General features: G+C 42.4%; 1 protein-coding gene across 2 annotated transcripts in view; it reads left to right on the plus strand.

Annotated features, from left to right (window-relative positions):
• The first annotated feature begins 935 nt into the window (after positions 1 to 935).
• Positions 936 to 23,750, plus strand: part of cramp1 (cramped chromatin regulator homolog 1) — a 45,365-nt gene continuing 22,550 nt past the window's right edge. The window contains exons 1-8 of one of the 2 annotated variants that reach the window (XM_055881897.1): positions 936 to 1,043; positions 2,720 to 3,090; positions 5,992 to 6,197; positions 19,125 to 19,278; positions 19,731 to 19,814; positions 20,171 to 20,219; positions 21,918 to 22,003; positions 22,264 to 22,387. In XM_055881897.1, coding sequence (XP_055737872.1) covers positions 2,721 to 3,090; positions 5,992 to 6,197; positions 19,125 to 19,278; positions 19,731 to 19,814; positions 20,171 to 20,219; positions 21,918 to 22,003; positions 22,264 to 22,387 — 1,073 coding nt within the window. In that variant the 5' untranslated portion in view covers positions 936 to 1,043; position 2,720. Of the gene's footprint in view, positions 1,044 to 1,977; positions 2,348 to 2,719; positions 3,091 to 5,991; positions 6,198 to 19,124; positions 19,279 to 19,730; positions 19,815 to 20,170; positions 20,220 to 21,917; positions 22,004 to 22,263; positions 22,388 to 23,750 lie in introns of those variants that run through there. The other variant, XM_055881889.1, reaches the window with a different exon arrangement.

A 23,750-nucleotide genomic window follows, 5' to 3' on the forward strand; every position in this document is an offset into this window, starting at 1 on the left:
GTTATGCACTGACTGGTAAAACGTCGATTGCATTCGATTTGGAACCAGGCTGCCTCCCGGGCTTGGGCTGGCAGGTTCCGGGATCTGTCCCGGCGACAGAGAAGTCGGCTCAATTAAGCACGTGTAGTAATTTGTATAGCGCTTTGAATTACAGCAATAATCTCAAAGTAGCTCTTAAAACAACAAAACATTTCAGTGAGCCCATTGACACTTTTGTCTGGAAGATCTTCCACGGCCATCCACAGAGCAGAGGCAGGTGGAAGTCCAACAGGTCACATACTGTGTCCAATCCATTCTCCATGCTCACCATCCTCACCCACTGGGTCCACATCTCTTCTGACTGAGGACCAAATGAACCGTTGAGCAGGGGGGAAACAAGTCAGAAGCCAGGACAGTTGGTAAAATAACTGACTTGACAGTCTTGCACTGTTGTGGATCAATCAACCAAAACATTGCTAGCAAAATAAAAGTTGATTTAAAAAGATTCCGTCAAAAAACACCTACAACGATTAAAATAAGTAAAATAATTTAGAGCTTTCTGCCTTGGCGACCTCACGGCTCCATGGCAACCATGGATTTTGGGTGTTCCAATGCGAAAGTGATTGCTTTTGATAAAAACGTTTAATCTGCCTTCCCGATGAAAATTCAAACGTTTATTTTAGGATTTCTTGAAGATGCACCTTGTCAAAATGACCGAGTGGCGCAGATTACTGTTCGATTTGAGAAGGGCACTCCTCCCTGCTTTCGCCCGATGACGTCACATGTTTTGGCCCGTTTTAACCCGGGCGAATGTAAAATAACTCCCTGCTCACTCAAAACGTATGTAGATTGTGATATCCAATTGGTTCATTTGCATCATCCTTCTCATCAACAATTTGAGCTCCTGGATGTCAATCATATGTCTTTCTCCCTCAACTGACCAATCAGGAGGTTTGTTTTTGAGTTGAGTGGGCGTGCTTGTGCAAGAGAGGGACTGTCAATCGAAGTTAGTTTTAGCTTGCAACGTTTTCTCATGAAGACGTGAACACTAAAGTCAAGAAAAGGTAATTTATGAATTGCTTAAATTCTATATCTCACTACAACTGAATTCAATAATGTGCATAATGTCGTGTGAATTTGTGCTTGAGACTATTTGTTTGCTAGCAAGTAACGTTAGTTGACTGGGTTTTGGCCGCACATCGCTAGCAAACGTGGCCAAAAAACTTTGCTATCTTACGTTAGCTAGTAGCTAGCACCCGTGCAGCTGCTTTTTGGAGTGTGTAACCCGCTCCTCCTAAAATGTACCTATGGAAATGACACGGGTTACAAGAGGAAAGATAAATCAGTAGACAGAATCAGCTTTTATCATCTGAGGAGGTGAGGACAGCAACCACAGAATAAAGCAATCAAACATCAATTAGCTACTGCTATACTTTTAGTTTGATAAGAGTTTGCTCACATTAGGTTGGACAATCATGATTAGAAAACACATCTGACACAGTAATACGACATTGTTTGTCTTGTTTCCCTTAATGTGAATGTATTTCAAATAATTAAGGGTGCTTATTATTGTATGTGTGAGACGTGCCAGTTGTTTTAAAGTTGTAGGCACAGTAGTAATGTTTCCGCCCTCAAAATATTTGGAGATGGGTGAATCATAAAAAGGATGAAACACCCGTATCCGTGCATGTCATTATCTTAGAAGTAATATGTTACTTGCAAATTATTGAGACGTTAAATGAAGTGTTTCATCTATATGTGTATGGTATGACATTCTTGTAGTTGAACACTCGTAATATTCTATTGATTCGAATGTTTGTGGTTAGTTTCTCCAAGTGTACTTTTATTTAATATGATGTATAATGTATCCGTTGTTGCTTTCTGAAGCCGAGTTAATCATAAACAACTTTTTGATGCAGTTAACATAATGTCGTCGAATATCTTAATGATGAAAACAATTCTGGTGATGATGACGTAGTGATAAGCAAAGTTGAGACTGCGAGCGTTCTCTGCTCTTGTGGCTGTAGTAAAAACTAAAACCAGCTAGCTTATTATTCAGATTGCTTTGATCGTTTAAAGTATGTTATATAGTTATATTTTTGGTCAAATATTTCAGCCTATACCGATAATATTCACTTTGTTTAAGGCAATAAATTATTGAGTAATATTGTGGTACTCAGATAGTGAACAGTTGAGCTGCGCAGAGAGTTCAATTCAGTCGAAGCTTGAGCGAGGTGAAGACAGTCGCGGCGAGACCCTGTTCGTGCTTTGAATATGCCCAATTTTATATACTGTTGCATACCAAAACCGTCGGGTCGATGGTGAAAAGAAAGAAGACATCATCTGCTGTCGAAGAGCATGAAAATGGGTAACCTTGTCTGATAAAGAAGCACTTTAAATAGAGGTCGAATGTATCGAAAGGTTTTACGTTGTCGTTTCAGCGGGCGCTAAACTCAGGGGCGCTCGTATTTGAATTTCGGATAAAAATAAAACCATGTAAACTGTTAGAAGTTTAAGATAACTAACAAAAACACACGAGCAATGTATATTAATATTTTGGCTTTCAAAATGTAAATCAAAACACAGACCCAATTTTCGTGTTTCGATGGGACGGTGAGAGGGGATTTGAAACAAACAGCGGCGGCCATGTTGAGAGAAAGAGAACGTCGTATTTTTTAAGTTGATTTACGTTGTGATGTCTTTTAAATTTCAAACATGTGTGTTGATTGTGTTTTGCCAGGATGACAGTTGGGCTGAGAGACGGCATCGGTGTCGATGGCCCGAATAATTCGGGCAGAAAGCTTGAAGGTTGTGACGAGGAGGAGAGCGGAGATCAGGGGAGCGAGGAGCGTAGTACAAAGAGAGACGAAGTGGAAATTCTTAATCCTTCAACTACGGGTTGCTCCAGTTCAGCACCGGTTATTACCACCTCCGTATCGAACCCATCTGGACCTTGCTTGAGCCAACAGCCCCCGTCCTCGACAACACCCACCCCACCGAGTCACGACCAGCATCATTTTTTGAGATCCAGCGTTCGACCCCCGAGCAAACGAATCCGGAAGGATTCCATCGCCCCAACTATCAATGGTCATAGCGGGGCAAAATCGAAAGGTATGCCGTGAAAGTGTTTGTACTTGGGGGGGGGGGGGTCACCTGTTTGTATGTGTTACAGGAGTACCCCATCCCTCTACTCCCCGTTGGTTGTTGGACTTAGCTAATTTTGCTAATCCATTGATAATGGTTGAATATGGCTAGTTTTGAATGCAGGATATTGCGTTTATACTGGCACTATCTATACAAAACGGAGACTTTAATTGTTTCTAGGCAGGAGCCTGTAAACCACCACTAACTGCATTCAAGTTGCAAGGCCGTCCCGTATTATTGGGAGGGAGCTGATATAGGATAACTCTTTATGAGTTGTCAGCATTTTAATTAATATTTTATTAAATGCTAATTTTACGGTATTGGAATGAATAGTACTCAACTCAGTACTAATTATGACTCAACATATTATTTTTTAGAAGCAGTGCTCACTCTGAGGATTGGGTTGTGTCTGTGTCCCTCCTGACCTGCACATTGTGAGGTGAAGGCTAGTGTTGCTCCAAGCCAGCCTTGAGTGTTGTTTTTGGAACTTCGCTCCACTCCTCGTTGCAGGCCTGGCAAATGGAACAGACTTATTTTCCTGCTGCTTCACTTTGCCAGCACTTCAGCCAAAGGAGGGGAGGGTCTCTGTAGTGTGTTTTTGTAGGAAGATGATGTATGTGACACACTGGCCTCAGTCTGACTGTTTGTGCTAAAACGGGCATTCTAACTTTTTATTTAATTTTTTTAAGTTATTGGTCTCTATCAAATGTTATTTGTCACATGCGTCGAATACAACAGGTGTAGACCTTACAGTGAAATGCTTACCTACTAGCCCTTAACCAACAATGCTGTAAGAGTTTTTAAGATGTATTATTAAATTTTTTAAAATAAGTGTTAAGTTAAAAAAATCAAGTCACAAATAATTAAACAGCAGCAATAAAATAACAAGTGAGGCTATATACACGGGGTACCGGTTCAGAGTCGATGTGCTGGGGAACCAGGTAATTGAGGTAACATGTACATGTTGGTAGTGTTAGTAACTATGCATAGATAATAAACAGAGGAGTAGCAGTGTAAAAGAGGGATCTGGGTAGCCCTTTGATTAGCTGTTCAATAGTCTTGTGGTTTGTGGGGTAGAAGCTGTTAAGAAGCCTTTAGGACTTATACTTGGCACTCTGGTACCGCTTGCCGTGCGGTAGTAGAGCGAACAATCTATGACTAGAGTGGCTGGAGTCTGGCAATTTTTAGGGCCTTCCTCTGACACGGCGCACTGCCTGGTATAGAGGTCCTAGATTGCAGGATGCTTGGCCCCAGTGATGTACTGGGCCGTACGCACTACCCTCCTGTAGTGCCTTGCGGTCGGAGGCCTAGCAGTTGCCATACCAGGCGGTGATGCAACCAGTCAGGATGCTCTCGATGGTGCAGCTGTAGAACCTTTTGAAGATCTGAGGACCCATGCCAAATCTTTTCAGTCTCCTGAGGGTAGTAGGCTTTGTCGTGCCCTCTTCATGACTGTCTTGGTGTGTTTTGGACCATGATAGTTTGTTGATGTGGACACCAAGGAACTTGAAGCGCTCAACCTGTTTCACTACAGCCCTGTCGATGAGAATGGGGGCGTGCTCGGTCCTCTTCCTGTAGTCCACAATCATCTCCATTGTCTTGATCACGTTGAGGGAGAGGTTGTTGTCCTTGCACCACACGGCCAGGTCTCATCGTTGTAGGTGATCAGGCCTACCACTGTTGTGTCATCGGCAAACTTGATGAGGGTGTTGGAGTCCTGCCTGGCCATGCAGTCATGAGTGACCAGAGAGTACAGGAGGCGACTGAGGATGCATAAACTGTCACAAACCATCTCAGGGAAGCTTGTCTTGCATGCTCGTTGTTCTCACCAGGGTCTAGACATGACCTAAGTTTGGCGTCGTAACTGACTTCAGTGGGCAAATGCTCCCATTTGATGGCCGCTGGCACGCTGGAGAAGTGTGCTCTTCATGGATAATTCCCCTTTTCAACTACCTGGCAGGTGGCAGACAGTGTGGATGGCATCATGTGGGTGAGCGGTTCGCTGATGTCAACGCTGTGAACAGAGTGCCCCATGGTGGGGTTGTGATATGGGCAGGCGTAAGCTACAGACAACGAACACAATTGCATTTTATTGATGGCAATTTCAATACAGAGATACCGTGACGAGATCTTGAGGCCCGTTGTTGTGCCTTTCATCCGCTGACATCACCTAATGTTTCAGCTTGATAATGCAAGGCCCCATGGCGCAATGATCTGTACACAATTCCTGGAAGCTGAAAATGGACTACATACTCACCAGACATGTCACCCACCAGACATGGGACAACATTCCACAGGCCACAATCAACAGCCCGATCAACTCTATGCGAAGGAGATGTCACACTGCATGAGGGAATAGTGGTCACACCAGATACTGACTGGTTTTCTTATCCATCCCCCTACCTTTTTTAAAGGTATTTGTGACTAACAGACACACATCTGTATTCCCAGTCATGTGAAATCCATCGATTTAGGGCCTAAGGAATTTATGAAAAACAATATTTTAAGCCCCAATGTTTACCTTTGTTTGTGACAGTTTTTGTACTCTGGTGTTATCATGCCAATGTGTTTTATCTGTACTAACAGACACACATCTGTATTCCCAGTCATGTGAAATCCATCGATTTAGGGCCTAAGGAATTTATTTAAATTGACTGATTTCCATATAGGAACTGCATGTTATTTTTTTTACTATATTTAGTAAATATTTTCTTAGCTCATTTTTCTTAACTGCATTGTTTGTTAAGGGCTTGTAAGTCAGCATTTCACTGTGAGGTCTACATCTGTTGTATTCGGCGCATGTGATTGGTTGCATTTGTATTTTTGTTAATTGTACTTTTCCTCACCTTCTTTCCCTTTTTCACACAGGGTCAGAGAATGGTCCCTCTCATCAAGTGTCGGCTGGTCAGTCCGGCTCCACGTCGGGCTCTATGGGGCCCTCGGGTAAGGCGGCCCCTAGAGGCCAAGGGCCCGGGGTCAAGGAGGAGCCGGTGGGCAGCCAAAAGAGACCCCGGAGACAGTGGGAGTCCTGGAGTGCAGAGGACAAGAACAGCTTCTTTGAAGGGCTTTACGACGTAAGTCAACTTTGAGTACAAAATATAAATAAACTCAGCAAAAAAAGAAATGTCCCCTTTTCAGGACCCTGTCTTACATAGATCATTTGTAACAATCCAAGTAACTTCACAGATCTTCATTGTAAAGGGTTTAAACACCTTTTCCCTAGCTTGTTCATTGAACCATAAACAATTACTGAACATGCATCTGTGGAACGGTCGTTAAGAAACTAACAGCTTAGACTGTAGGCATTTAAGGTCACAGTTGTTAAAACTTAGGACACTAAAGAGGCCTTTCTACAGACTCTGAAAAACACCAAAAGAAAGATGCCATGGGTCCCTGCGTGAACGTGCCTTGGGCATGCTGCAAGGAGGCATGAGGACTGCAGATGTGGCCAGGGCAATAAATTGCAATGTCCGTACTGTGAGACGCTTAAGAGAGCGCTACAGGGAGACAGGATGGACAGCTGATTGTCCTTGCAGTAGCAGACCACATGTAACAACACCTGCACAGGATCGGTACATCTGAACATCACACCTGCGGGACAGGTACAGGATGGCAACAACAACTGCCCGCGTTACACTAGGAACGCATAATCCCTCCATCAGTGCTCAGACTGTCCGCAATAGGCTGAGAGAGGCTGGACTGAGGGCTTGTAGGCCTGTTGTAAGGCAGGTCCTCACCAGACATCACCGGCAACAACGTCGCCTATGGGCACAAACCCATTGTCGCTGGACCGGACAGGACTGGCAAAAACTGCTCTTCACTGACGAGTAGCGATTTTGTCTCACCAATGGTGATGGTCGAATTCGTGTTTATCGTCGAAGGAATGAGCGTTACACTGAGGCCTGTACTCTGGAGCGGGATCGAGGTGGAGGGTCTGTCATGGTCGGGGGCAGTGTGTCACACCGTCATGGGACTGAGCTTGTTGTCATTGCAGGCAATCTCAACGCTGTGCGTTACAGGGAAGACATCCTCCTCCCTCATGTGGTACCCTTCCTGCAGGCTCATCCTGACATCCTCCAGCATGACAATGCCATACTTCTCGTTCTGTGCATTATTTCCTGCAAGACAGGAATGTCAGTGTTCTGCCATGGCCAGCGAAGAGCCCGGATCTCAATCCCATTGAGCATGGTTGGATCGGAGGGTGAGGGCTAGGGCCCCTCCCCAGAAATGTCCGGGAACTTGCAGCCGCCTTGGTGGAAGAGTGGGGTAACATCTCACAGCAGGAACTGGCAAATCTGGCGCAGTCCATGAGGAGAGGATGCATTGCAGTACTTAATGCAGCTGATGGCCACACCAGACTGTTACTTTGGTTTTTGACACCCCCCCCCCCCCTTTGTTCAGGGACACATTATTCCATTTCTGTTAGTCACATGTCTGTGGAACTTGTTCAGTTTGTCTCGGTTGTTGAAACTTATGTTCATACAAATATTTACACGTTAAGTTTGCTGAAAGTAAACGCAGTTGTCAGTGAGATGACGTCTTTTTTTTGCTGAGTTTATATCAACCTTATTACTTTGGTGTGTATGGGGCAATTGGATCACATACAGTTTTTCATCACTGAGACTACAATGCACTCTCCTACTAGAAAACCACAGTATATGCAAACTGAAGTGCTTACTCGTAAGGCATTAGAAAAGTTTTAGGCTATCACTTGGGGAGAGAAATATGATGGTGCCTGTTAGTTTAACTTCTTGCCGCACGGATCCCTTTAGCGGGCTCATTTTCGTAAACAACCGCTGATTTGCAGAGCGACAAAAAAAATAAAAAAAATATTTATATTCATGAAATCACAAGTGAAATATACCAAAACACAACTTAGCTTGTTGTTAATCCACCTTTAGTGTCAGATTTTGAAAATATGCTTTACAGCGAAAGCAATCCAAGCATTTGTAAGTTTATCAATCACTAGACAAAACAGTAAGAACAGCTAGCCTCAAATTAGCTTGGTCACAAGTCAGAAAAGCTATAAAATTAATCGCTTACCTTTGATAATCTTCGGATGTTTGCACTCACGGGACTCCTAGTTACACAAATGCTATTTTTGTTCTATAAAGATTAGTTTTATAACCAAAAAACGCCATTTGGTTGGCGCGTTATGTTCAGAAAACCACAGGCTCGTTCCGGTCCTGAAAGGCAGACGAAAATTCCAAAAAGTATCCGTAATGTTCGTAGAAACATGTCAAACGTTTTTTATAATCAATCCTCAGGTTGTTTTTAACATGCATAATTGATAATATTTCAACCGGACGGTAACCTATTCAATACTACAGAGAAAGAAAATGTCGAGCTACATCTCTCGCGCCCAGGAACTAATCAAAGGACACCTGACTTGTTTTGATAAAACTCGCTCATTTTTTTCAAAATAAAAGCTTGAAAATGTGTCTAAAGCCTGGTCACAGCCTGAGGAAGCCGTTGGAAAAGGAATCTGGTTGATACCCCTTTAAATGGAGGGGCAGGCAACGGAACTATGTCTAAATACTGGTTGGATTTTTTCTCAGGTTTTTGCCTGTCATATGAGTTCTGTTATACTCAGACGTCATTCAAACAGTTTTAGAATCTTCAGTGTTTTCTATCCAAATCTTCTAATAATATGCATGTCTTAGCTTCTGGGCCTGAGTAGCAGGCAGTTTACTCTGGGCACCTTATTCATCCAAGCTACTCAATACTGCCCCCCGCCATAGGAAGTTAAACAAATAAAAATGTATTTTACATTTGAGATTCTTCAAAGTGGCCACCCTTTCCCAACCATCTTGAGGGAGTTCCCACATAAGCTGAGCACTCGTTGGCTGCTTTTCCTGCAACCTACGGTCCAACTCATCCCAAATCATCTCAATTCGTTTGAGGTCAGGTGATTGTGGAGTAGGGGTGGGCGATATATCAATAATTATCGAGGTAATTACTTCCCTCAATTTGATATATAAATGTTTAGATTCATTTTCGATAATGTCAATATAGAATAATTAGGTACAGCAGTCCATTTCACCTTTGTGACGCAGCAGGAACGTGGGGAGAAGGGACAATGTGCACGTGGAGAGGTATACGCCACTAAAAAACACTTTGCACCTCGAGTGATGGAGTAGCTATTATTAACCACAAAAAATTAGGTATGTAGGTGAAAACAGTGGCAGTGATAACCATAGAGAAGGAGCAGCTTCCAACGAAGAAATTATTGATAAAAAGGATTCAACTGTTTCAGTGGTTTGGCTTTTTGAAGTCCAAAAAAGAGCAGAGCAATGTTTGGTGCAAATTGTGCCGTAGACAGGTGGCTACCAAGTCTGGCAATACGACAAACCTTTTTCACCATCTGAAGCAAAATCACTCTTTAGAACAATCTAGGGATGTTCGCCCGAAGCAGTCAACACTGACAGTGTTTATGCCCTACTAGCAAACATCAAAAAGACATCACAAAGGCTATTATGCATTGCTAAGGACATGCTACCAATCAGCACAGTCGAAAAGGAAGGTTTTAATTGACCCCATGGACGTGCTCCCTGTCCGCAAACATTTCTCTCACACCGCACTGCCTAAACTCTACTCCGAGTGTAGGGAAACAATTGAAGAACAGCTCAAGACAGATTTTACGTATTTTGCTACTACTACCGATCTGTGGTCTAGTTGCACGTCAGAGCCTTATATTAGCCTCACTGTCCACTATATTGACACAGTGGAATCTTCAAAAGAAATGCCTTCAAATATCATACTTTCCCGACGACCACACGGGTGAAGCTATAGGGGGGGCTCATTGAAGCTCTCGCCTCCTGGGGACTCAGTTAAGACAGACCGGTCTGCATTACAACAGATAGTGGTGTGAACGTGGTGATGGCCGCTCGAATCAACAAATGGACCCGACTGCAATGTTTTGGACGTTGTCTGCCCTTAGCTATTGGTAAGTAACCTTGTCAATTGTGTATTATTTATGTGATTGGTTAGATAAAATCACGACTGGACTGCCAACGTTACCGTCCGAGGGGGTTTCAACAGGCTCCCCCGTTGCAACGTCCCCCGGAGGCCCATCTGCTAGCCCCGGCCTGCTAGCGGTCTGAATCACCCTATGATTACTCGGCTACACATGCCTCTCCCTAATGTCAATATGCCTTGTCTATTGCTGTTTTGGTTAGTAATCTTTGTCTTATTTCACTGTAGAGCCTCAAGCCCTGCTCAATATGCCTTAGCTAGCCTTATTGTTCCACCCCCCACACATGCGGTGACCGCACCTAGCTTAAATGGTGCTTCTAGAGACAACCTCTCATCGTCACTCAATGCCTAGGCTTACCTTCACTGTACTCACATCCTACCATACCCTTGTCTGTACATTATGCCTTGAATCTATCCTTCCGTGCCCAGATACCTTCCGCCTTTTACTCTCTGTTCCGAAACCACTAGACGACCAGTTCTTTTAGCCTTTAGCCGTACTCTTATCCTACTCCTCCTCTGGTGATGTAGAGGTTAACCCAGGCCCTGTGTGTCCACAGGCGCTCTCATTTGTTGACTTCTGTAACCGTAAAAGCATTGGTTTCATGCATGTTTTTTATTTTATTTTATTTTTTCACCTTTATTTAACCAGGTAGGCTAGTTGAGAACAAGTTTTCATTTACAACTACGACCTGGCCAAGATAAAGCATAGCAGTGTGAACAGACAACACAGAGTTACACATGGAGTAAACAATAAACAAGTCAATAACACAGTAGGGGGAAATATGTTAACATTAGAAGCCTCCTCCCTAAGTATGTTTTATTCACTGTTTTAGCACACTCCGCCAACCCGGATGTCATAGCCGTGTCTGAATCCTGGCTTAGGAAGGCCACCAAAAATCCTGACATTTCTAACTAGAACATTTTCCGACAAGATAGAACTTCCAAAGGGGGCGGAGTTGCAATCAATTGTAGAGAGAGCCTGCAGAGTTCTGTCATACTATCCACGTCTGTGCCCAAACAATTCGAGCTTCTACTTTTTTTAAATCCACCTTTCCAGAAACAAGTATCTTAGCGTTGCTGCTTGTTCTAGACCTCCTTCAGCCCCCAGCTGTGCCCTGGACACCATATGTGAACTGATCGCCCCCCCCCCCCCCCCCCCCCCCACCAATCTATCTTCAGAGTTCGTACTGTTAGGTGACCTAAACTGGGACATGCTTAACACCTCAGCCGTACTATAATCTAAGATGGATGCCCTCAATCTCACACAAATTATCAAGGAACCTACCAGGTACAACCCTAAATCCGCAACCATAGGCACCCCCATAGATATCATCCTGATCCCCTTGCCCTCTAAATTCACCTCTGCTTTCTTCAACCAGGTTTTCAGCGATTACTGTCTCATTGCCTGGGTGCGTAATGGGTCCGCTGTTAAACGACCATCCCTCATCGCTGTCAAATGCTCCCTAAAACACTTCAGCGAGCAGGCCTTTCTATCCGACCTGGCGCGGGTATCCTGGAAGTTTATTGACCTCATCCCATCAATAGAGGATGTCTGGTTGCTCTTCAAAAGTGCTTTCCTCTCCATCTTAAATAAGCATGCCCCAATAAAAAAAAATGAACTAAGAACAGATATAGCCATTGGTTCACCCCAGACTTGACTGCCCTTGACCAGCACAAAAACATCCTGTGGCCTTCTCCATTAGCATAAAATAGCCCCCGCGATATGCAACTCTTTTGGGAAGTCAGGAACCAATATACTCAGTCAGTTAGGAACGCAAAGGCTAGATTTTTCAAACCGAATTTTGCTTCCTGTAGCACAAATTCCAAAAAGTTTTGGGTCACTGTAAAGTCCATGGAGAATAAGAGCACCTCCTCCCAGCTGCACTGAGGATAGGAAACACTGTCACTACCGATTTTAAATCTACGATAATCCCCCCGCTTCTCCTTCATCCAAATCCAATCAGCTGATGTTGTGAAAGAGCTGCAAAATATAGATCCCTACAAATCAGCTGGGCTAGACAATCTGGACCCTATCTTTCTAAAATTATTAGCCGCAGAATTTTTATGTTTGGAAAAATAACGCTCCCATTGTAAGCTGCCTATTTCTCAGATCCAGATGCTAGAATATGCATATAATTGACAGAGTAGGATAGAAAACACTAAAGTTTCCAAAACTGTCAAAATATTGTCTGTGAGTATAACAGAACTGATTTTGCAGGCGAAAACCTGAGGAAATCCAACCCGCAAGTGACTTCTATTTTGAAAAATCACTGTTCCATTGCCTGCCTTTCGTCCATTTTTAAAGGAATATCAACCAAATTCCTTTTCCTGTGGCTTCCTCAGGGTGTGAACAGTCTTTAGACATAGTTTCAAGCTTTTATTTTGAAAAAATGAGCGAGCTTTATCAAAACGTGTCAGTGGATAGGCGGATGTCCCTCCATTAGTTGTTGCGCCAGACACTCGTTGCTCGACATTTTCTTTCTCTCCAGTATTGAATAGTTTACAGTCCGTTTGAAATATTATCTATTATTGATGTTAAAAACAACCTGAGGATTGATTATTAAAAACGTTTGACATGTTTTTATGACCTTTACGTATACTATATGGAATTTTCGTCAAGCCTTGAGGACTTGCTGTGGAATTCTGAACATAACGCGCCAAACAAATGGAGGTTATTTTGATATAAAAAAAATCTTTATCAAACAAAAGAAACATTTATTGTATAACTGGGAGTCTCGTAAGTGCAAACATCTGAAGATCATCAAAGGTAAGCGATTCATTTTATTGCTTTTGGCTTTCGTGACCATTCTACATGGCTGCTAGGTGTTCTTACTGTTTTGTCTAGTGATCACAAACGCTTGGATTGCTTTCGCTGTAATGCATATTTTCAAAATCTGACACGATAGGTGGATTAACAACAAGCTAAGCTGTGTTTTGGTATATTTCACTTGTGATTTCATGAAATAAATATTTGTATTCTTTTTTTTATTATTTGGCGCTCTGCAATTCAGCGGTTGTTTTACGAAAATGATCCCGCTCAAGGGATCCGTGCGTCAAGAAGTTAACTTGGGTCAAATGTTTTGGGTAGCCTTCCACAAGCCTCCCACAATAAGTTGGGTGAATTTTGGCCCTTCCTCCTGACAGAGCTGGTGTAACTGAGTCAGGTCTGTAGGCCTCCTTGCTCGCACACGCTTTTTCAGTTCTGCCCACAAATTTTCTATAGGATTGAGGTCAGGGTTTTGTGATGAACACTTCAATAACTTGACCTTGTTGTCCTTAAGCCATTTTGCCACAACTTTGGAAGTATGCTTGGGGTCGTTGTCCATTTATAAGACCCATTTGCGACCAAGCTTTAACTTCCTGACTGATGTCTTGAGATGTTGCTTCAATATATCCACGTACTTTTCCTCCCATATGATGCCATCTATTTTGTGAAGTGCACCAGCCCCTCCTGCAGCAAAGCACCCCACAACATGAGGCTGCCACCCCTGTGCTTCACAGTTGGGATGGTGTGATTTGGCTTGCAAGCCTCCCCCTTTTTCCTCCAAACGTAATGATGGTCATTATGGCCAAACAGTTCTATTTTTGCTTGATCAGACCAGAGGACATTCCTCCAAAAAGTACGATACATGTGCAGTTGCAAACCGTAGTCTGGCATTTTTTATAGCTGTTTTGGAGCAGTGGCTTCTTCCTTGCTGAGCAGCCTTTCAGGTTATGTCGATATAGGGCTCGTTTTACTGTGGATATAGATACTTTTGTACCTGTTTCCTCCAGCATCTTCACAAGGTCCTTTGCTGTTGTTCTGGGATTGATTTGCACTTTTCGCACCAAAGTACGTTCCTCTCTAGGAGACAGAACGCGTCTCCTTCCTGAGCGGTATGACATCTACGTGGTCCCATGGTGTTTATACATGCATACTATTGTTTGTACAGATGAACGTGGTACCTTCAGGCATTTGGAAACTGCTCCCAAGGATGAACCAGACTTGTGGAGGTCTACAACTTTTTTTCTGAAGTCTTGGCTGATTTCCTTTTTATTTTCCCATTAGGTCAAGCAAAGAGGCACTGTGTTTGAAGTAGGGCTTGAGATACACCCACAGGTACACCTCCAACAGGCTAATTGACATCATTTGAGTCAATCAGAAGTTTCTAAAGCCATGGCATTTTCTGGAATATTCCAAGCTGTTTAACCTGTCTAGGACTAGGGTGCCGCTCGCGCCACACCCCCCCCCCCACCCCCACTGAAAAGGCAGAGCCGCGAAATTCCCCCAAAAAATTTTGGGAAAATATTTAACTTTCACGCATTAAAGTCCAATACAGCTAATGAAAGACACAGATCTTGTGAATCCAGCCAACATGTCCGATTTTTTAAATGTTTTACAGGGAAGACAAAATATGTAAATCTATTAGCTAACCACTTTAGCAAAAGACACCACTTTTCTAACTCCATCGGTTTCTTACTCCATCAGGTGCTATCACCAATTCGGCTAAACTAAGATATTGATAGCCACTAACCAAGAAAAAAACTCATCAGATGACAGTCTGATAACATATTTATGGTATGGGATAGGTTTTGTTAGAAAAATGTGCATATTTCAGGTAGATGGCATAGTTTACAATTGCACCCACCGTCACAAATGGACTAGAATAATTACAATGAGCAACGTGTTTACCTAACTACTAATCATCAAACATTTCGTAAAAATACACAGCATACACTAATCGAAAGACACAGATCCTGTGAATACAGACAATATTTCAGATTTTCTAAGTGTCTTACAGCGAAAACACAATAAATCGTTATATTAGCATAGCACATGTGCAAACATTACCCCAGCATTGATTCTAGCCAAAGAGAGCGATAACGTAAACATCGCCAAAATATATTATTTTTTTCACTAACCTTCTCAGAATTCTTCAGATGACACCCCTGTAACATCACATTACAACATACATATACAGTTTGTTCGAAAATGTGCATATTTAGCCACCAAAATCATGGTCAGACAATGGGTAAAGTAGCCCAGCTGGTGAGAAAATGTCCGTGCGCCATATTAGACAGTGATCTACTCGTATACATAAATACTCATAAACGTGACTAAAAAATATAGGGTGGACAGCGATTGCTAGACAATTTAATTCTTAATACAATCGCGGAATTACATTTTTTAAATTATCCTTACTTTTCAATACAGTTTGCGCCAAGCGAAGCTACGTCAAAAAAGATGGCGTCCTAAGCCACTAACATTTTTCGACAGAAACACGATTTATCATAATAAAAATGTCCTACTTTGAGCTGTTCTTCCATCAGTATCTTGGGCAAAGGATCCTTTCTTGGGTCTAATCGTCTTTTGGTGGAAAGCTGTCCTCTTGCCATGTGGAAATGCCAACTGCGTTCGGGATGAACTGGAAGCGTGCCCAGAGATTCACAGCGTCTCAGAAATAAATGTCCCAAAATCGCACTAAACGGATATAAATTGCTATAAAACACTTTAAATTAACTACCTTATGATGTTTTTAACTCCTATAACGAGTAGAAACATGACCTGAGAAAGATTACTCCCTACACTAATGCTTGGAACAAGTGCAGGTCGATGTCCTCCACGCGCATGACGCAGCTGGGAAAGAGTTCCTAGCTACAGGGTTTTTTAATTTATAGTGCCTGTGATTGCGCAATCGACCCCATTCAAATCGTCATCACGTAAAGGCATCCAGGGGAAGACGTAAGCAGTGTCCGTATACTCATAGGAATAACATTGGCCTTAAAACTAACTCCAGAACAGTGGCCAAAATTTCTGAAATCTGACTCCATGTCAGGGAAATTGCTGTAGAATGGGTTCTGTTCCACTTAGAGACAAAATTTCAACTCCTATAGAAACTATAGACTGTTTTCTATCCAATAATAATAATAATATGCATATTGTACGATCAAGAATTTTGTAGGAAGCCGTTTCAAAAATTACACGATTACCATAAATAGTGACAACAGCGCCCCCAGCCTTAACAGGTAAACCTGTTATGGCTGCAGCCCGACGCCGGTACACCTATGACAACATCCCCCCACCCCCTCCACACTGATTAGCATCGCTAGCATAGTGTCACAATTAAATAATAGCATCTAAATATCATTAAATCACAAGTCCAAGACACCAAATGAATGATACAGATCTTGTGAATAAAGCCACCATTTCAGATTTTTAAAATGTTTTACAGGGAAGACAAAATATGTAAATCTATTAGCTAACCATGTTAGCAAAAGACACCATTTTTCTTTGTCCACCATTTTTTCTCTCCACCAGTAGCTATCACCAATTCGGCTAAACTAAGATATTGATAGCCACTAACCAAGAAAAAACCTAATCAGATGACAGTCTGATAACATATTTATTGTATAGGATAAGTTTTGTTAGAAAAATTTGCATATTTCAGGTATAAATCATAGTTTACAATTGCACCCACCATCACAACTCGACTAGAATAAATACACAGAGCAACGTGTATTACCAATTTACTCATCATAAAACATTTGGAAAGACACAGATCTTGTGAATTCAGACAATATTTCAGATGTTCTAAGTGTTTTACAGCGAAAACACAATAAATCGTTATATTAGCGTACCACATATGCAAACGTTACCCGACCATTGATTCAAGCCAAAGAGAGCGATAACGTAATCATCGCCAAAATATATTAATTTTTTCACTAACCTTCTCAGAATTCTTCCGATGACACTCCTGTAACATCATATTACAACATACATATAGAGTTTGTTCGAAAATGTGCATATTTAGCCACAAAAACCGTGGTTATACAATGACAATACTAGCAAAACTAGCCTGAAAATGTCGGTCGCCATCTTTCACAGTGATCTTGTCTCATGGATATCTATTCATAAACTTGACTAAAAAAATATAAGTTGGACAGCTATCGAAAGACAAATTAGTTCTTAATGCAATCGCTGAATTACATTTCTAAAATTATCCTTACTGTGCAATACAGGGTTCGCCAAGCGACGATATACCAAACAAAATGGCGGAATATGCGTTTAAAATTTTTCGACAGAACAACAATTTATCATCTTAAATATTTCTTACTATGAGGTGATCTTCCATCAGAATCTTGGGCAATGTATCCTTTCTTGGGTCTAATCTTCTTTTGGTCGAAAGATGCCCTCTGTCCGTCGAAATGCCCACTAACGTTCGACCGGGACCCCGAAACGTGCCCAGCGCTTCAAAGAGTATCACATAGAAATGCCTCAATCTCACTAAACGGATATAAATTGCTATAAAACGGTTTAAATTAACTACCTTATGATGTTTTTAACACCTATTACGAGTAAAAACATGACCGGCGCTATATTACTGGCTAAACCAATGCTTGGAAAAAGGTCAGTCCGATGTCCTTCTTGCGTTGAGCGCAGAGTCCAAAAGAACGCTACTTCCAGTATTTGGTGATTTTATAGAGGCCATGATTGCGCAATCGACTCCATTCAAATTGTCACCACTTACTGACGTCTAGAGGAAGGCGTGGGCAGTGTTTGTATCCTCATAGGATTTACAGCGGCTTTAAAACTGATCTGGAACCAGAGGCCAAGATTTCTGAAAACTCACTCACTGGGAGGAAAAGTGCTGTAGAATGAGTTCTGTTTCACTCAGAGACATAATTCAAACGGCTATAGAAACTAGAGAGTGTTTTCTATCCAATAATAACAATAATATGCATATTGTACGAGCAAGAATTGAGTACGAGCCCGTTTGAAATGGGCACGATTTAACTGGCTACTCAATACGCCCCCTGCAGCCCAAACAGGTTAAACCTACAGATTTTTATGGGGATTTTTCTATGCTAATCTGCAGGTGCTGGTCCCTGAAGGCATTCGAAATGCAGTTTGTGCATTTACTTTGATGTGGCTACAGTGGCGGGAAGAGGAGCCAAGAGTGTCGCTCCAGTGCGTGTGGACAGAGTTGTAACTCGTTTGAAGGCCAATTGTGAGGGTGTGCATCCGGAATGGACGCAGGTCAAAGAGTGGGAGATGTATAGAAACCTCCTTTCAGTGTTCGTTGCGCCTTTTGCAGGATGGGTCTGTACTTTCAGAAGTTCCATGACATGCAGGCTAAATGAACACACTAAAGTCAAACTGCACACAGAGACATACAAATGGTATCCACAAGTTCATCCGACTCTGGAGAAGTAGATAAAGGGCCTCATTGCCAAAATCCCGAGGTTTCCCTTTAAACAGCTGTTAAGTTTGATCGGTAGCAGATAATTATTTTTTGATTTTAAGATTAGAATAGCAGAGGAGAGGATGCTTTTTGTCTTAGTTGTTGGGAAAGTGGTCAAAGTAGCTGATTTGTGTCGATTTACATTGTTTACAGTTAATAGAATGCAATTTTTGGACTGACTATCACAATGGAACCTTCAGAATGCTGAGTAATTCCCGTACATGGATGGAGGACAAAAAATGGCAGTTTTAATATTTTAAAAGAGCTCAAACTATTCCAGACTAGTCTACACGTTTTAAAGTTTGAACACCGTTTCTAGCTTAAACAGTGTCAGAGGAGTAGCTTTGCATAAAAAAAATATAACTCTAAGTCCAAAATAATTCTTACAATATCTAGTAAGTCGACGTTTGTTGGAGATTTAAAGTGGGGGCTCTTTCTTCACAAGCCCCACTAATAATAATTGATTGCATTTATAAAGCATGTAACACTGCAACGATTTTGTGACGGGAACACTCACCACAAATCAGTTATTGTGGTGGAAAGGTTAGGAGTGTTGTATGCCAATTGGAAATCAAGTGCATGATTAGGTGGCCATGATTTGAAAGGGGCCAGGTTGGGAATTTAGCCAGGACTCAAGGGTTAACACCCCTGCTCTTACAGTAAGTGCCATGGGGTTTTTAATGACCACCGAGACTGCACTCTGTCCTGAGTTTTCCCATAGACCGGAGGGAAGAGTGCCCCCTACTCCAACATAACTTCCATATCTCTAATAGTGTCTGTCTCGCTCTCTCGCTCGCTCTGTAGCATGGGAAGGACTTTGAGGCGATCCAGACGAACATAGCTTTGAAGCATAAGAAGAAGGGGAAGCCAGCCAGCATGGTGAAGAACAAAGAACAGGTCCGACACTTCTACTACCGCACCTGGCACAAGATCTCCAAGCACATCGATTTCGCCAACGGTAAGCTAGCTTGTCTATCTGTTTCGCTCTCTTCTCTCCGTATTTCTCAAATAGAAATCTCCACTCACCTCTTGCTTGTTTACACTTATTTTCTTTTTTTATGCCTGTGTTTCGGTTTGTTGACTAAAACATTGACCTTCAAAATCCGTGTGAAACTTTACCTGCGACCTGTATGCAAAGTTTAACTTGCTAATGCCAACTGGTCTTAATATAAAGCAAGTTGTTTGCAATCTGCCTTCATTTCCTCTTTTGAATCCTATTATGTTTGATACACACACACACACCTGCAACCAACTCATTAAATGTGCAAGAGCGAAACTGTCTTTTGATCTTACCATCAGTGTGAGACCTGTCTTTAAATTGGTTGTGGAGCACCCAAGATCACTGGTGTGCTGCAGTTGTTTTCTGTTCACTTTTATCCCATAACATGCTCAGTTCCTCCTGTCCCATAGTGTACTCCCGTGTGCTGAAGAAGTCTTCTCAGGAGCTGTATGGTCTCATCTGCTACGCTGAACTCCGGAAGAAGGTTGGAGGATGTAAGTCAAGCAGGGTGTGTGTGTGGTGGGGGGGCTGTCTGTGTCTGGGATGGTGTGTTTGACACTGGCCTCAGTCTGGCTCTGTTTCTGGGGCTGATTGGCCACAATGGAGCTGATTTAACTGTTGCGCTGGACAGGGCCGGGGTCATGAGGGACAGTTAAGTGTGGCGAAGGTCATGAAGGATGTTATGTTATTAATGTTACTATGTCTGTGTTAATCTTGTGTCCAAAGATAGATAGCTTTTCTACCTCCTGTTGGAAGACATTTTTAGATATGTTAATGTTTGTGTTGCCTTCACAAAGAAAGAGCAAGGAGGTACGCACTCTAGCTTTTCTAACTCTGTTGTTGTTCATAGTGATGGACGATAAGAACGTGGCCAAGCTTAACGAGCTCATCCAACAGGGGTAAGACTGAGACCAAAAATGATAACAATGTAACCACAGCTTTATGAAATATACCACCTGTTTTCTCCAAGACTTTAGGGTTATAAGTAGTTGATTTGTTTATAAATCGTTTTATACATTTGAAATATACCATTATATACACCCGTTTATTCTGTACACCCATCTAGTACCTGGTCGGTACCTCCTTTGCCTCTAGAACAGCTTGAATTCTTCGGGGCATGGGTTCTACAAGTCGGAAACGTTCCACAGGGATGTTGGTCCATTTTGATGTGATGGCATCGCGCAGTTGCTACAAATTGGACGGCGGTACATTGCCGCCACCAATCTGTATTGTTGACACCAGGAAGAATGGGTCCATGGACTCCCAATCCTTACTGTGCCATCAGCATGATGCAACAATAATTGTGAATCGGGACTGGCACTGTCAATGTTTTTTGTCCCACCATTCTCGGGAAACTCTGGAAACTGTCGTGCATGAAAAGCCCATGAGGGCTACCTTTTCTGAGATACTGGATCCGGCGTGCCTGGCACAGACGATCATACCACGCTCAGTCGCTTATGTCACTCGCTTTTCCCATTTTAATGTTCAAACAGTAACTTGATGCCTGTCTGCCTGCTTTATATAGCAAACCACGGCCACATGACTCACTGTCTGTAGCATCGAGCCATTTTCGTGAACATGGGGGTGTAGCTAATAAACTGTACGGTGTGGCTATATACTGAAAAAATATATAAACACAACATGTAAAGCGTTGGTTTCATGGGCTGAAACAAAAGATCCCAGAAATGTTCCATATACAAAAACATATTTCTCTCAATTTTTGTGTGGAAAGTTGAGCTTTTCTCCTTTGCCAAGATAATCCATCCACCTGACAGGTGTGGCATATCAAGTAGCTGATTAAACGTCATGATTATTACACAGGTGCACCTTGTGCTGCTGTCAAGAAAAGGCCACTAAGATGTGCAGATTTGTCACACAACACAATGCCACAGATGTCTGAAGTTGAGGGAGCTTGCAATTGGCATGTTGACTGCCGGAATGTCCACCAGAGCTGTTGGCAGAGAATTGAATGTTCATTTCTCTACCATAAGCCGCCTCCAACTTCGTTTTATTGAATTTGGCGGTATGTCCAACCGGCCTCACAACTGCAGACTACATGTAATCAGGACAGCCCAGAACCTCCACATCCTGCTTCTTCACTTGCGTTGGCTGGGCCTGTCTCCCAAGTGGGTGGGGCCCACCAATGGCTGCACCCATGCCCAGGCATGTGAAATCTATAGATTAGGGCCTAATTTATTTAAATTAACTGATTTCCTTACTGTCAAATTCTCTAAAATGACAGAGGCAGCTTATGGTAAAGAAATGAACATTAACGTTTCTGGCAATCGCTCTGGTGGACATTCCTGAAGTCAGCATGCCAACTGCACACTCCCTCAACTTGAGACATCTGTGGCATTTTGTTGTGACTAAACTGGACATTTTAGTGGACTTTTATTGTCCCCCAGCACAAGGTGCACCTGTGTAATGATCATGCTGTTTAATCAGCTTCTTGATATTTCACACATGTCAGGTGGATGGATTATCAACACTTTACATGTTGAGTTTTTGTTCAGTGTAGATAGTTGATATTGTATAATTGTCATTTTGTTGTAGTTTTTTGTTGCGATTTATCTCATGTTTCTGCTCTATTCTCCCAGGGCCACCACGGTGCGTTCTAAAGGCAGGAACCTACGCATTAAAGCTCCCATGTGCCGTGCGCTCAAGAGGCTATGTGACCCAGATGGTGAGTGTACACACGCACAAAGACACATTGACAGACACTCACACAGCAGGAAGAGGGAGGAAGTGTATGAATGGGGACGTTGAGTCATGCATGTGGGCAGGAGGGGATGGATTTTCATGGCATTACTCAAGAAGGGGGTGGTATGAGTAGGGGAGAGTAAGTGATGGTGGTGGTGGTCATGATGCTGATCATCTTAGGACCGGAGAGAACACATTTTATTCATCTTTCCTTTACACCTCCCTCTCACTCACTCTATCTAGGAGTGAGTGATGAAGAAGACCAGAAGCCTGTGCGTCTACCTCTGAAGGTTGCCGTGGAGCTGCAGCCGCGTAGCAACCACTCCTGGGCCCGTGTCCAGAGTCTTGCCCATAATCCCCGCCTCAGGTCAGTGTCAACTGACTATAAAGGCATTTCTGAATATTTTTTTGTGATATCTTCCTGTATACGAAAGGTGTACCGCAAGGTCAGTATTGGACCAGTTCTCTTTCAATATTTATATAAATAAAACTGTGTTGAAACGTGTAATATTAATCTGTATGGAGACGATACTGTTATGCATGCTGTTGCCCCAACTGTAGATGTTGTGTTGAGCTGCAATCTGACTTTGTTGCCTTACAACAAGCACTGGTTTGTTTAAAACTTGTACATAATGCAGGCTAGACTAAATGCATGTTCTCTAAGTCTTTCAGATGGACTACATATTTTTTCATTGAGTGTTTCTCACGTAGATCGGATTCCCGCCTATACATGTCTGGGCATTTGGATTGATCAACACTTAACATCGAAGAAACATACTGATGAAATCCATGGCGTTGTTTTGTTTTATAGTATGAAGAGTACACCTTAACGTAGCTAAATAAAATCAAGAGGATATTTTCTCCAAACGATATGAGGGTGTGTACATGCAGCTATTGTGTTGAGCTGTTATCAAAGAAACAAGTCCTGCTATATGTTTTGATTTTTAATACATTCTAATGATGATGCGACTAATGATTTGAAAAACAATTGCATAAAAGGCATGAGCTCTGCTTAGTTTTTTTGCGCCGGCTGAATACGCTTGATCAGTCTCTCATTCACAATTTGACAAGCACTTGATAATGCCTCAAATTTCCCGGCGGCATCCCCTTTTTGTGGCCGTAATGCCCCCTAAAAAAAGGCATACCTTTTTTGGCCAGTGGTCGTTGTGCCCTTGGCCTGAAAATAATAATAATAATTCCCTTCTCCTGGCTTCGTGCTCCGAAGCACCTCTCATATCTAAATTCTTATTAGTCAATGCCAGTCACGTGATCGGGTCCTTCTCACAGGCTACAAGTGAAGAACGACTCGTCGGGGACGCAACTGCGCGCGAATTCCGAGGCGCATATTGAAGCTGTTGGAAGAACTGTCCACATTTACTTTTCGTCAGCCAACAAGATGAGTTGGTCCTAACGAACAGCAAAAGCACCAGCCTATGTCAATCTACTATCCCCCATAGTACAAAAGTTTACCTATTCTGTGCGATAAATAAGTATTTCAAACATAATCTGGGAAAGTTGTGGGATGCGATAGATCCCAAATTAATACAACCACTAGCTTCAAAAAAGCAATGAGGCTGACACAACAGATCAGAACATTTAGCTTAAAATGTTGATAAACTATTAGGCTATTTCTTCACATTATAAGTGCAGCAATGTGCACATGGCAGTAGGCTGTAAGCGTGAATGTTCCAAAATGCAATCAATTAGCGGGAAAACGACATTCTCAAAAA

The sequence above is a fragment of the Salvelinus fontinalis genome, chromosome 2, assembly GCF_029448725.1.
Source record: "Salvelinus fontinalis isolate EN_2023a chromosome 2, ASM2944872v1, whole genome shotgun sequence".
NCBI classification, from domain to species: Eukaryota; Metazoa; Chordata; class Actinopteri; order Salmoniformes; family Salmonidae; genus Salvelinus; species Salvelinus fontinalis.